The sequence below is a fragment of the Bos indicus x Bos taurus genome, unplaced genomic scaffold, assembly GCF_003369695.1.
Source record: "Bos indicus x Bos taurus breed Angus x Brahman F1 hybrid unplaced genomic scaffold, Bos_hybrid_MaternalHap_v2.0 SuperScaffold_100126, whole genome shotgun sequence".
In the NCBI taxonomy this organism is placed as follows: Eukaryota; Metazoa; Chordata; class Mammalia; order Artiodactyla; family Bovidae; genus Bos; species Bos indicus x Bos taurus.
Window position 1 is genome coordinate 97,125 of NW_020867066.1, and position 15,839 is coordinate 112,963.

General features: G+C 41.4%; 1 protein-coding gene across 1 annotated transcript in view; it reads right to left on the reverse strand.

Annotated features, from left to right (window-relative positions):
• LOC113888425 (multidrug resistance-associated protein 4-like) overlaps window positions 1-2,293 on the reverse strand; it is a 93,423-nt gene extending 91,130 nt beyond the window's left edge. The window contains exon 1 of the mRNA XM_027535551.1: window positions 1,846-2,293. Coding sequence (XP_027391352.1) covers window positions 1,846-1,901 — 56 coding nt within the window. The 5' untranslated portion in view covers window positions 1,902-2,293. The remainder of the gene's footprint in view (window positions 1-1,845) is intronic.
• Between the last annotated feature and the right edge of the window lie 13,546 nt (window positions 2,294-15,839).

Here is a 15,839-nt window from a genome sequence, read left to right on the forward strand (position 1 = left end):
TCCCTTTGCTGTTCACCTAAAACTATCACAACATTGTTAATTGGCTACACTTCAAGGTAAAATAAAAAGTTTTAAAAAAGTACTCAACCTCTCTGCTTCAGTGCCTTCAGATGTGAAATAAGAGGTACCAGCTCCTTCTGCCTCAACAGGAAAACTGGAAATGGGTGTCTACCCAAATTAATGAGAAGTCCTAACCTTTCCACTTCCAGGCACAGGCACTTTGAAAATCAACAAACAGAACATGCCTGGAGAGTTTCTGGCTCTGCCTAAAGTTAACGAGATGTTTGCTTGCTTCATTATTATTTGCGGTAACCATACCATATTCCTTCTTCAAGGCCTCTCTTTGCTTGCTTCTGCTGCTTAGTCACTTCTGTGTGATCCCATGGGCTGTAGCCCACCAGGCTCCTCGTCCATGGAATTCTCTAAGCAAGAGTATTGGAGTGGGTTGCCATGCCCTCTTCCAAGGGATCTTCTCGACCCAGGGATCGAACCCAGGTATGCTGCATTTCAGGCAGATTCTTTAACACTGAGCCACCAGGGAAGGCCCCCTCTTTCCTTAAAGACCACCAAATGGCCAAGAGATGTAGCTGCACACACTAAATACACCACAATCAAAAAAATCATAAGAGCTTCCATCCCATGGGGATCCCCAAGGATCTCCCATATAAAAAAAGGAAATATCAGAATATACGGGAAAGATGAATGGCTTAGGGTCCAGGAACAAAAGATCTAATAATCCAAGTATGATTAAAGTCCAACTAGTTAGTAGTTTCAGTTACTACACAGAAAACTTTAGTTAAGAGCTTTCCCTCTCTGAGCTGTTTTTCATCTGTGTGTTTCCTCCCAGGTCAGGGATCCTTTAGTGATTTCAAACCCATAGGACATGTGGGCAGGATCACCTACCTCAAGACCATGCACTGCTTCTCTAAAGGCTAGATATTTGGATAAGACCCCACAGGTTCTTCAGGGACCCCATCCCCAGAGTGGTCCTCCTCAAAGGTGGAAGAGGAAATATTCACAGTAAGGAAAGGGGATGGTCAAATACATAACTCCAATCAAGGCTTTGTGTCCCAGGCAAAAACAAAACATAGTCAAGAATAGTAACCCCATTCATTACATAAAAACTGTGTTTTTACACACATAAAATTTGTTACAACTAGGACCAGGACATACAGCGAGAGAGAGACACACAGAGGAAGAGGGAGACATGGTCATAAACCCACAGAGGGAGCCTGGTACAGTTGGAACTCAGCTGTCACCGAAAGAATATGGAAAAAGGTGGGGACATTGTTGGAAGATGACAAGGATCCAGGGCATTAATTAGATAAATGAAGCTGTTCATAACCTGTTTTCTTAAGGGGGAAACAAGGCTGCCAATCTAGGTCAGAATTGAGAATTCCTGAGCAGTACTGGGGAAGGCCACTAAGGATGGAGAGAGAGAGAGAGAATGAGAGAGAGAGTGATGTTGAGATGAGGAGGGCACTCCTCGCTGAGCAGCCTAGATTCTCAGCCTCCCTGCCTCCTGATCCTGCCGCTGCCCCTCCTGCTCACAGGCACAGGAGGTTGGCAGGCGGTGAGCTGGAAGGCAGGGAGACCCTGTACCGGGCCACCAGGTCACTCCCGCAGATCCTGCCGCCCCTCCCCACAACCACTGAAGCGCTGTCCAGGAAGCAGGCAAGGACCTCCCGCGGCCAGCGTGAAGTGACCCCACCAGTACAAGCAACCAGCGGAAAACGGAAGCGCTCCCTGGGCCTGACCCCGGACCGTGTCAGCCCCTGAAAGGCGCAGGCGGCGTCAGACACTTGCCCTGAGGCAGCGCGGGTGTCAGCCCAGGCGGGCTCTCACCAGGAGAAGAGCCGGGAGCAGAAGTTCGCATCCTGCAGCGGGTTGGGCTTCCGCATCTTGCCGGCGGGGGCGGGCGCGGGCCGGGGTCGCGCTGCTCTGGCGGCGGCGCTGCTCCTGGAGGCGCTTGCGGGGAGGCTGGAGGGTCAGTCCCACCGCGGTCCCCTCTTAGGGAGACAGAACCACCTGCTTCAGGGAGTGGAGCACTGGTGCTCTGCCAGGCCCTGACCTCCCTTGGCCTCCCGCTCCGCACCTCTGCTCGTGAGGCCTGGAGCGGTGGGGGCCCCAGGACCAAGGGATGGCCAGGCAGACCCTGTCAGGGGCTACACGCAGGTGTGAGATGAGGCTGCAGGCTCAGTTGATGGAACCAGTTAGGGGAACTGCGTACACAAGGTGCCTAACAGAGGCGACTACGTTTGGGCACCGGGCTGCAAATGCTACCAAAGGGCGCGCCCTGAGCCCAGGCCCCCACCCAGAAGACGGAGAAGGAGGGGAAGGCTACATGAGAACCGCCCCTTAGCTGTGGTGAAGACCAGGAGACAGCTGGCAGAAGGAGATAGCAGCCCGCTCTCTGGGCATGCTGCCCTCATCAGGACCAAACAAGGACGCTGTGGGAGGGTCTCCAATTGTAATGGAGCTGGACCCTGTGGGGCTTTCCTGGAATAGATCCCACCCCATGCCCTCTGCCTGTCTCTTGTTTGTAGAAAAGCTTCAGTCTCCCAGGCCTCCTCTGAGTCACAAAAGGCTGGCTCAAGGATGACTGGAAGAATGTGAATATGTAATAACCTAAAAACTTTTTCAATAGATTAGCCATGCAGCAGTCACAGAATCTTTAGTTCCTCCCTGAAGTAGGTAGATAAAAATGTCTGATGCATATTCCTGAGTTGTTCTGCAGAGACTAAAACCCCCACCAGATGGAAGAAGTTAACTGCATGATGACCATAAGCAGGGAGCCCCCACACCAGCTGGAACCTGAGCACTGATGATGTTAAACCCTGATGCTTCCCTGTTACCTCATCATCAACCAGTCAGAGAATAGTGCAGGAGTTAGTCAGTCAGAGAATAGTGCAGGAATTAGTCACACCACCTGGACTATCACCCTTTGTTGTTGTTTGTTTGGTCAGTAAGTCCTGTCTGACTCTGCAACCCTTTGGACTAACTCACCAGGCTCCTCTGTCCATGGGATTTCCTAGATAAGAATACTGGAGTGGGTTGCTGTTTCCTTCCCAACTCAGGGATCAAACCCATGTCTCCTGCATTGATAGGCAGATTCTTTACCACTGAGCCACCCCAAAATCCTCCCCAAAATCCATCATAAAGTTTGGGTCTTTAAAGCATGAGCTGCCTGTACTTCTTTTTGGCCATTGCAATAAACCTTTCTTTGCCCCAAACTACAACATTTGGGTTTTTTGGCCTCACTGTACCTTGGACACAGGAACTTGGATTGGACAACACAACCTGTAGCCAAGCGTTTGACCTTACACAACAGCAGAGTTTAGAAGATTATGTTTGTAGAGCTGCAAGGTAACAGATTAGAGGAGCTCAAATGATTTTAGAAGATGAATCCATGCTGCCATTAGGGACAGGTTTTGGCATCTCACACACTACACTGTGTGGAGAACTTCTGTGAGCTTTTTACTGCCCTCTTAGATTAGGAAAGGGGAACATGGAGCGTGCGAGAGACTGCATTATGATTTCTTTCATCAGATGCTCAGGGCCTTGTGGAATAGCAATGGCATATGTTATAGAACCCAGGTTAGGCACTTTCTGGGGACCTTACTTTACTTTTGACTCTAACAATGCCCTATTCAAGAAAGTGTTATCGTATCTATTTTAGGGATAAGAAAGATAAGGCTCAAGGACAGCTCCTGCCCAAGGTCTTTGAAGGAGTAAATGATGAATCCTGATTTGGGCTCAAGTCCAAGTCCAGCATGGTCTGTCTCACTGGTGGATGTACAGTGTACATGCAAAGTGTGTACAGTAGTACACTGTATGAACTGAATGAAGAAAATCTTGAACTTCCACTCATAAGTCTTTAGTTATTTGTATAACCATCTTACCAGCTCAGTAGTTTCTCTTACCTTCCACCCTAAATGAAGAAAGATCAAAATCTGTAGCACTTTTAACAAGATCATGTTGCTATTCTTTGACAATTTCCCTTGTACCTTGGTTAAAATGGTGTTATTAATAATGGCTTTTGAGGACTTCCCTAGTGGAACAGTGGATGAGGATCAGACTGCCAGTGCAGGGGACATGGGTTCCATTCCTAGTCCGGGGAGATTCCACATGCTGAGGCGCAACTAAACCCATGTGACAGAACCCGTGTGCCCTAGAACCTATGCTCTGCCACAAGAGAAGCCACCACCATGAGAAGCCCATGCACTACAACTGGAAAGTAGCCCCTGCCCTCTGCAACTAAAGAAAGCCTATGTGCAGCAACGAAGACTCAGCACAGCCAAAAGTAAATAAGTAAATTGTTTTCTAAAATAATGGCTTTTGGCTTTAGTTATGCAAAATGAATAAGTTCTACACAACTGGTGTACAGAAATGTGGCTATAGTTGACCAATATTGCCCTGTGTATTTTTACTTTTCTCAGACAGTAGATCTTAGACATTCTCAACATTAAAAAGGAAAATGGTTAAGGTGTGAAGTGATGGCTATGTTGATTGCCCTGGTTGTGGTATTTTACTATACACACACACACACACACACACATATATATTCCAGGCATTAGGTTGTTTGTATGTCTTAAATATTTACACTTTGGATTGTCAATTATATATCAATAAAGCAGGGGAGATATGATTTTATAGAAAACCTTAATATATTCAAACATTGTTATAGGTCAAACATAAAAATGGCAGAAACTTGATCATTTTCTGTTGATTGGCATGATGGGGCTGTATCACACTACTTTCTTGATATTTCATGACTGTTTAAATTTTCTGTTGCAAAAAAAGACAATTAGAGCTGAAAATCTGTAATTTTTCAATTACATCCTTTCTAATGTTGCTCTTTCTCAGATAATGCAATCTATAACCTATATAATCAGTCCTCACCTAATTTATAATTCTGTTTTAAATTCCCTACATTTCCCAGTCCTGTAAGCACTCAGCTACTAGTTCTACTTCAAAAATGAAGAAATTTCTTGCTGAGGTTGGAAGACTAGTGACTTCTCTGCCAGACTCCCCACACTGTTCTCTCCAGTTCCAACAACTATCTCAGGACCATAATTAGCCATCGCCAAACTACCAAATACACTCAGTCCTTCAGTGTCTTCTGTCTTTTTGGCTTTTAACTAAGATCTCTTGAAACTTCTTGGCATTCTTTTCTGAACATTAACTAATATGATATTTTGAAGAGATGTTGAAATCCAGTGCTGAATTGCACAGAGAAAACTGGATCTGGAGCCAGGGGACCAGAGCTCTAGATGCTTCACTTATTACAGTACCTGTCTCAGGTCTACAATAGGAAATCCCTCCTCTTCCTACTCCCTAGAGGGTTATCATGAGCCTCGCAATTTGTGAATGTACTTTGTAAAACCAAAGGCAACATACAAATAAAAGGGTTTCCTTTCATCATTGAGCAGATGTTTAGTGACTGCATTCTAGGCGCATGGCCATAGGCCAGCACAGAGCTTACAAACAGGGGAAGATGTGATAAGGCCTCTATCTGCACTTGTTTCTTGATCTTAAATGGCTCAATACTTTAACTAAAAATCAATAGCAAGTGATGAGGAGGATATAGAGAAACTGGAACCCTCATACATTGCTGGTGGGAATGTAAAATGGTACAGACACAAAGTTACTATATGAACCAGCAATTCTCCTCCTAGGTAGATAAATGAAACAACTATCCACATGAAAACTTTTATATAAATGACATAGCAGCACTATTCATAAAAGTGCAAAATGAATTGGGATCGGGGATCCAAGTGTACATCAACCGATAAATGGATAAAATGAAATGTGGCATTACTATGGCATTAATTTTAAATATTACTTTGTATGTAACTAAAAAGATAGATACGTTGATGCATGCTAGAACATGGACGAACACTGAACGTATTATGCTAAGTTAATGAAGCCAGCCATTGGCTCTAGTGAGGATGACAAGACGACATCTAAGGAGATTTGATCTTTTTGCACTTGATTAATTTCCAAACAAATCTCAGGGACACATGATGCAAATTTGTACCTGAACCAACTATAAATTATTAAATAGCCCATATAATATTTGCCAACTAATCACAGCATCAAGTGTTAAATCTGCAGCAGGTTTAAGAGCAGTACCAAAATGGTTCAGCTGAGACAGTGCTGCTCCTCAAGCATTTTCAATGAAGACCTAAAGGACAAATGGCATTCACATTTAAACATACTTCATTGGGTATACACAGTTCTGAATATGGTGACAATTTATTTGTTACTCCTCCTTCCAGTAATCTAACCACCTTGTAACCTCAGGAGCGGACACCTGGCTCAAATCTAGCCAATCAAAATCTGCCATGTCCATGCCCAGAGAACTTGGCCCATGGCCATGCCCATGGCCCATGTGACCTTATGGCCCACACCAGGCCAACTGGCTTTTATTCTTGAGAATATTTTTGTTGTTTTTCATTTTTGTTTTTCCTAAATTTAGAAAGAGAAACTCTCTCGTTCCTTTCTGGTGAGGGAGTTATAAGGATACGACCTACAACTGCTGGTGTCCCTGTCTTCCATTTACATGGAGAGACCTGAAAGAATAAAGCAGGAATCCAAAGGAAAGTCATTCAGCCAACAACTGTTTATTAAACACCTCCTGTGTGCCAAGAACTATTTCAGGAAGGATGCATAAGTGAACAGCATGACAGGATAAAGGAGAGTCTTGGTGACATCAAGTCTCTGGGGTTCCTGAGGTGTGACCTGCTGGAGCAGAAGCTGTTACTTCCCAGCTCATACCCTCTGGCATTCTTCCAAAATTAAGGCAGCTCACTGCTTATCTGCAACTCTCTGCTGAAGGGCCTTTTGTCTGCCTGTGGAAACACACTGGGGCCATATTCAAGTCAAGTCAAAACCCCTGGAGTCAACACTCAACCAATGATGGATGCAGAGTGGGTGGACAAATGCCCCAGTGCCCTTGCCTATCAGTTGCAATAATTCTGTCTCCCAGGATGACCTCACAGGAAGGAGTCCAGTTGCCTGAGTAATAAACTTGCTAACACACTGCTTATTGGCTTCCTTCCCTTCTCTGTCTCACTTCTCTACTCCCTACAAGTGTTTCCTGGAATCACTTCCAAAATAAATTACTTCCATTCACATCCTTGTCTCAGGATCTGCTACTGGGGAACCCAAACTAAGAACCGTCCTTCTAACCACTGAGAAATATGTTCTCTCCCTTGTACCCATAAAAATTATAACTAATAATACTGTAAACCCTGGGTTATTCAATATAGTAGCACTGTCCACAAGAGGATTCTGAGGATTTAATATGCATCTGGTCCAAACTGAGATACATTGTAAGTGTAAAGTGCATAATGGATATCAAAGACAGTATAAAACAATTTTTGGCTCAATAACAATCTTTACCTTGATTACATGTTGAAATAATATTATTTTTGACACACTGGTTTAAAAATATCTAATATTAACTGCACTTGTTCCTTTTTGCCATTTAACAAGGTTAGTACAAAATTTCAAAATTGTGGTTCACTTTCTATTTCTGCGGACCCAAAATAGGGTGGTAGCTCTAGATAAAGAAGTGAGAAAGGGCAGCTGGCCTTTGGCCCAAAGCTGGTAGTTTTGGTTAGAAAGCCTGAGATGCCATCTCTTCAAATGACTGGTCTGTAAGAATACATTTAAGCCCATGTTATGTATCCATGCAGACTTCAGACTCAAACCATGAAGTATAGCTTTCTTGTATCCTGGTGAGAAATGCTACTCTGGCTATATTAAGGACAAAATTCCAAACCAAGTTTCCACTTCCTTTACCATCTAGTGTGTATGTGTAATTTGTCATTTTTAAGCAGTCAGGCAATTTATTTTTAATTGTTATTTAAAACAGCCAGGCACATTATTTCTAGCACACATCTGTGTATCCTATAGGATCACCACATCTACTCTGTTACCTTCGAACAACTTTTCTTATTTCAAATTTAAACTTTCATCCAGCAATGGGCTATCAAGCATTGCCATCCTTCTCTGCCTATTAGTTAACGTGTTCAGTTTCTGAAAAACAACCATCTCTGTATTGTAATGGAACTTCTTTGTACATCCATTTAGGTGTTTTATTACATTTTCCTTTTTTAAAACAAATACATGAAAGATGGAAAAAATTAATATGCTAACACTAACAATAATGCAATTAACATGAAGATAAAACATGAAGTAGATCAAATGAGGTATCTTTTCCATCTATATTGGATGCATATTGAAAGTAAGCTGTTCGATTTTATGTTTGTTTGTTGGTGTTTTGGCTGCATCATGTGCAGCTTGTGGGATCTTAGTTACCCAACTAGGGATGGAACCCAGGCCCCCCATCAGTGGAAGCATGGAATCCTAACTCCTGGACCATCATGGAATTCCCTATATTCCCTAAATGAAAGAAAATATTTTTTTAATCTATGAATTACCTATAGCAAGTTTATTCATAATTGCCAAAATTTGGAAGCTACCAAGATGTCCTTCAGTAGGTGAATAGATAAACTGGTCCAAACAGACAATGGAATATTATTCAGCATTAAAAAAAAAAAAAAAAAAGATGAGTTACTGAGCCATGAGAGGACATGGAGGATACTTAAATGCTCATTATTAAGTGCAAGTAGCCAATCTGAAAAGGCTGAGTACTATGTAATTCTAAGTATATGACATTCTCAAAAAGGCAAAACTATGAAGACAGTAAAAAGAGGATTGCCAAAGAATAAAGGTGTGAGTTAAGGGATGAATAGGGGTAGCAGAGAGGATTTTTAGGGCAGTAAAAATTATTCTACATGATACCAGGATGATGGAAATGTCATTATACTTTTGTCCAAACCCAAAAAACACACAACACCAAGAGTGAACCCTATTGTAAACTACAGACTTTGGGTGATGTGTCAATGTGGGTTCATCAGTTGAACAAAATGTCACTCTGTTGCGGGATGTTGACAGTGGGAAGGCTGTGGAGTGTGTGGAAAGGGGGATAAGGTCACCTCTATCTCCACCTTTAGATATTGCTTTATTGTCACCAATAGAAAGCCAACATTAAAAAAAAAATTATAGAAGGATAATTGCTGTAGATAACTTTGTTGGTTTCTGTCAAACCTCAACATGAATCAGCCACAGGGATACATAAGCCCCCTCCCTTTTGAACCTCCCTCTCATCTCCCGCCCCATCCCACCCCTCTAGGTTGATACAGAGCCCCTTGTTTGAGTTTTCTAAGCCATACAGCAAATTCCCTTTGGATATCTATTTTACATGTGGTAATCTATGTTTCCATGTTACTCTTTCCATACATCTTACCCTCTCCTCCCCTCTCCCCAAATCTGTAAGTCTATTCTCTATGTCTATTTCTCCATTGCTGCCCTGCAAATAAATTCTTCAGTACCATTTTTCTAGATTCCGTATATGTGCATTAGAATATAATATTTATCTTTCTCCTTCTGACTCATTTCACTCTGTATAAGTTCTAGGTTAATCAACCTCATCAGAACTGACTCAAATGTGTTCCTTTTTATGGCTGAGTAATATTCCATCATGTATATGTACCACAGCTTCTTTATTCATTCATCTATTGATGGACATCTAGGGTACTTCCATGTTCTAGCTATTGTAAACAGTGCTGAAATGAACAATGGGATACATAGGTCTTTTTCAACCCTGGTTTCCTCAGGGTATATGCCTAGGAATGGGATTCCTGGGTCACATGGTGGTTGTATTCCTAGTTTTTAAGGACTTTCCATACCATCTTCCATAGTGACTGTATAAATTTACATTCCCACCAACAGTGCAAGAGCATTCCATTTTCTCCACACCCTCTCCAGCATTTATTGTTTTTAGACTTTTTGATGATGCCCATTCTGACTGGTGTGAGATGATATCTCATTGTCATTTTGATTTGCATTTCTCTAATAATGAGCGATGTTGAGCATCTTTTCATGTGTTTGTTAGCCATCTGTATGTCTTCTTTGGAGAAATGTCTGTTTAGGTTTTTTCCCACTTTTTGATTGGGTTGCTTGTTTTTCTAGCATTGAGTTGTATGAGCTGCTTGTATATTTTGGAAATTAATCCTTTGTCAGTTGTTTCATTTGCTATTGCTTTCTCCCATTCTAAGGATTGTCTTTTCACCTTCTTATAGTCTCCTTTGCTGTGCAAAAGCTTTTAAGTTTAATCAGGTCCCACTTGCTTACTTTTGTTTTTATTTCCATTACTCTAGGAGGTGGTCAGAAAGGATCTTGCTTTGACTTATGCCATCGAGTGTTCTGCCTATGTTTTCCTCTAAAAGTTTTATAGTTTCTGGTCTTACATTTAGGTCTTTAATCCAGTTTGAGTTTATCTTTGTGTATGGTCTTAGGAAGTGTTCCAGTTTCATTCTATTACATGTAGCTGTCCAGTTTTCCCAACACCATTTATAGAAAAGGCTGTCATTGCCCCACTGTATATTCTTGCTTCCTTTGTCAAAAATAAGGTATCTATAGGTGTATTGGTTTATTTCTGGACTTTCTACCTTGTTCCATTGGTCTATATTTCTGTTTTTGTGCCAGTACCATGCTGTCTTGATGACTGTAACTTTGTAGTATAACCTGATGTCAGGAAGTTGATTTCTCCAGTTCCATTCTTCTTTCTCAGGGCTGCTTTGGCTATTTGTTGTCTTTTCTGTTTCAATATGAATTGTGAAATTTTTTTGTTCTAGTTCTGTGGAAAATGCCATTGGTAATTTGATAAGCATCATGTTGAATCTGTAGATTGCATTTGGTAGTATAGTCATTTATACAATATTGATTCTTCCTACCCAGGAACATGAAATATCTCTACATCTGTTTATGTCATCTTTGATTTCTTTCATCAGTGTCTTATAATTTTCTGTGTACAATTCTTTTGTCTCCTTAGGTAAGTTTATTCCTAGATATTTAATTATTTTTGTTGCAATGGTGAATGTAATGGATTCCTTAATTTCTCTTTCTAATTTTTCATTGTTAGTGTATAGAAATGCAAGTGATTCCCATGTATTGATTTTGTATCCTGCAACTTTGCTAAATTCACTGATTAGCTCTAGTAATTTTCTGATACTATTTTTTTTTTTTATGTACAGTATCATGTCATCTGCAAACATTGAAAGCTTTACTTCTTTTCTGATCTGGATTCCTTTTATTTCTTTTTCTTCTCTGATCTCTGTAGCTAGGACTTCCAGAACTTTGCTGAATAATAGTGAAAGCCAAAACTTTTGCATCAATATTTCTGATGTGCTTGATGTAATTTAGAACCAGGAAGCTAGATGTGTATGAAGATACTTTGCTGGGGCAAATGGTTGCCACAGAGCAAATTGACATGGGGTCAGAGTCGTGTCCAGTAGAACAACTGAAACGCTGTGGTCTCCAGACTGGGACCACAGACAGTATGATCATAACGGTGGGGAAATCAACCTGCACAGCAGATACAGGGACTTTTTAAAAATTGCCAAGGCCAAGAAAACACAATCCTAAAGTATATCTGAGCTTAAAAAACAAAAATAACACAGATTATGTAATAACATGCTGTAGAATAATTTTTTTTTGTTTTTAAGAATTAGATTCTTTGGTCATATTTTACGTGAGAACAGATCTTACTTACCCATCTACCAGATATACTTGCTGAATATCTACTATATGTCAGTCACTCACCACTTTGTTTACAGGTAAAATGTAAACTAATCTTTATGAGGAAAGGAAGAAAGAATCCTGTTAGTTTCATTTTCAGCTTTTAAGAAATGAACTAAGAGTTATAATTGCTGGGTCTGTCCTGGTTTTGGCTTCCCTGGTGGCCCACATGCTAAAGACACCATGGACCGCTCCCTGGGACTCAAGTGCCTACTCAACAGCCTGCCCACAGGAGGTCTTAAGAAACACAGGTCTGGTGAATGACAAGGATATCTACACCCCACCACAAAGAGGAGGACACTACAACTTCTGAAAATATTTCATGTAACTCAAAAAGTTTCTCCATCTCTCTGAACCAAAGAGGGGACTATGCTTCCTCCACTGCCTGAGATAAACAGGGCTAGTCGCCAACACTGGTCAGTGGAGATGAGCATAGATGACAGAGACAAAACTATTCAGGCTACTTAGATGACAGCCTCAGGCTCCCTAGGGTCTATTCTACTGCTAGGCTGGCCCTAGAGAAATCCTGTTTTGATAAGAGAAGAGAAAGAGGAAAGACCACAGCACATTCTTCTTCTGACATGAAGGACAGTTACTAAGCAGTGAACTGATGCACAGAGAAAAGTACATAAGCAAGAAGTCAAAGTTTGGTTTGTTTACCCCTCAAATAAACAAATAAATGTGAATGAGCTAATAAGTGCATATCAGTACAAGAGGAAAATAAGTAACTTTAGACTTTTTTTCCATATATGAAAACCATCTGAAAGATATATGAAGAAAATAAAAACACTCAAGTGTTATTTCTGGAACAAATAAACAAAGTGTAGTATAAACGTACAATGAAATATCACTCAGCATTAAAAAGGAAGTAAATTCTGACACATGTTGCAGCATGGATGAACCTTGAAGACTATGATGTTCTGACTTATAATTAGAAATAGAGTTGGTCTTCATGCTGCTCCCCAGCTCAGAGCTCCTGAAACCTTTAGGAGAACTAAGAGTGATGAGATGTACTTTGTTAGTTATAACAAAAGTTATAACAAACCCCTTTCAGCCACACCTGAGTTTTTGAATGCCTGCTTATCAGTGAAACCAAATACCTGATTAAAGGATGGAACTTTCAATCCCACCTTCCACATCCAGGAGGAGAGGGACTGGAAAAAATTCAACCACCAATGGCCAATGCTTTAATCAACCTTGCCTAACTATGCTTCTATGAAGCCTCAATAAAAAACCAGTAGGATGGGATTCACCGAACTTTCTGGCTAGTGAATATGTGCAGGCGCTGGGAGGGTGACTGTCCTGGAGAGGGCTTGGAAGCCCTTGCCACTCCCCCCTACTTTGCTCTCCACATCTCTTCCATCTGGCTGTTCCTGAGTTGAATCCTTTTACTATAAGCCAGTAATCTAGTTGAGTAAACTGTTTTCCTGAGTTGTTAGTCACCCCAGAAAATTACCAAACCCAAAGAGGAGGTTACGGGAACCCTGATTTATGACCAATCCATGAGAATAACAGGTAATGACCTGGACTCATGACTGGATTCTAAAGTTGAGAAGAAGGGGTAGTTTTGTGGGACTGAGTCCTTAACTGAAGACAAGGTCTAACACTAACTCCAGGCAGATAATTGTAGGACACAGTTATGTCTGGAGAATTGGAGAATTGGTTAGTACACACTTGGTGTCCAGAACTACCGAGTAACTAAAACACAAATACTGTGATTCCAGTTATATGAGGTGCCTAGAGTAGTCAAATTCATAGAGACACAAAGTAGAATGGTGTTTGCTGGGGGTTGGGAGAGGGTGGGGTGTCTAATGAATACAGAGTTCAGGTGGGGGATGAAAAAGTTCTGGAGATGGACAGTGGTGATGGTTGCACAACAACGTGAATATAATTAATGCCACAGAAGAGGATATTTAAAAATGGTTAAAATGTTTCACTTTGTGTTATATATGTTTTAACACATCAAATGTGAAAGTGTTAGTTGCTCAGTTGTGTTCAACTCTTTGCTACCCCATAGACTATAACCCACCAGGCTTCTCTGTCAATGGGATTCTTGAGGCAAGAATTACTGGAGTGGTTTGCCATTTCCTTCTTCAGGAGATCCTCCCAACCCAGGTATGGAACCTGGGTCTCTTGCACTGCAGGCGGACTCTTTACCATCTTAGCCATCAGGGAAAGGTACATTCATATTCATTGGAAGGACTGATGCTAAACCTGAAGCTTCCATACTTTGGCTGACTGAGGGCTGGAGGAGAAGGGGGCAACAGAGGATGAGATGGTTGGATGGCATCACAAACTCAATGGACATGAGTCTGAGTAAACGAGTGAAGGACAGGGAAGCCTGGAGAGCTGTAGTCCATGGAATCACAAAGAATAGGACGCAACTTAGTGACTGAACAACAACCAGCACCAGGTGAGGGAGGAGAAAATTCATTTTTCTTTTACCCTTCTAGGCTCTCTGGCTGGGGCCTTGGAAATTCAAATGATGTAAGACAGATGAACAAGAGAAAAACAGCTTATTAACCTGTGCGGTATGCACATGTATGCAAAAAGTTTTTTGCCATTTACAGACAGTTGCTGTACTCAGATGTGTTTGTAAAATGTTTCATCTTTAAGAAGATTCATAGGAAGGACTTTTGACAAGTATAGGTTTCTGATAAGTTTCAAGTCATGAACTAAACTTTGTAAGAAACTATAGTCCTAATGGAAAACCTGATGTTTTCATAAAATAAAGAGATCCAGGTATAAAGAACAGACTTTTGGACTCTGTGGGAGGAGCCAAATGTGGCATGATTTGAGAGAATAGCATTGAAACATGTATATTACCATATGTGAAATAGATGATCAGTCCAAGTTCGATGCCTGAAACAGGGGACTCAAAACTGGTCCACCAGGATGACCAAAGGCATGGGATGAGGAGGGGAATGGGAGGGGGGTTTGGGATGGGGAACACATGTACACCCGTGGCTGATTCATATCAATGTATGGCAAAAACCATCACAATACTGTAAAGTAATTAGCCTCCAATTAAAATAATAAAAAATGGTTATAATTTTTTTTGTCTAAAATATTACTAGCTTAAGTTTGTGTATTCCAGATATAAGGAAACCCTTTCCCTCAAGCTAATTTATGACTTACAACAATTTGAAAAATTACACCTTTGTAAGTAGAATTAAAATATTGGTCTTTTCTTTCTACCTGATGCCTCCAAAACCTGGAAATCTTAGGTTTCTAGAAGCTGTGTCAGATAAATAAGGAAGGCCATCTCCAAACGGGAGCAACTCTTCCACCTTTGGTTGAATGACACTTGTGTTTTCTGAACTCAGTTTCTCATCTGTAAAATGGGTACCAAAAAGAAATATCTGGGACTTCCCTGGCAGTCCAGTGGTTAAGAATTCACCTTGCAATGCAGGGGACTCGTGTTGGATCCCTGTTTGAGAAACTAAGATCCCACATGGCAGTGGAGCAACTGAGTCCAAGCACCACAACTATTGAGTCTGACCACTCCATATAAGAGAGTCCATGCAACCCAACAAAAGATCTCACTTGACACAGTGTAGATCCTGAGTGCCACAGCTAAGACCCAACAAAGCCAAATTAAAAAAAAAAATTAAAAAGTAATGTCTATTTCATGGAGTTATTGTTTATGTGAAAGTTCTTGTTGCAATTTTTGATGCAGAAGGGATGTTCAATAAGTGGAGGTTATTATAGCAAGGTATTTTACCTGAATATTAAATTAATTGCCCTTGCTATGGTCTGAATGTTCATGATAAAGGAATGAAAACAGAATTCTTGAGGTTATAGCTTAAAGGCCACTGGTGTTGGCATAAAGAGCACAGCTTGCAAGAAAACTTAGCTAAGCAAGTTTTTCTCCAGCAAAGAGAGATTAAAACCCAAGTCACAGGAGAGCAAAGGTCAGGGAACAAGAGGCAGAGAGCTGGAGAGCCGTGTCCCCCATGTTCACCATCCTCAATCTCCAAAGCAAGGAAAAAGTAGGAGGGATACAGGATATGACAGAACCCCCCCGCCCCCGCAAGTACGGCTGGTGCCTTACCTCCTGCTAGAAGCCAGGTGAGTTGGCAGCTTTGTAGAGGAGACTCCCATGCCATCATCTTGTATTACAAGTAAAATAGAAACCCCTGATTTCCCTCTTAGGGTCTGGAAAATTCAGAAAGAGGGAGGCAGCA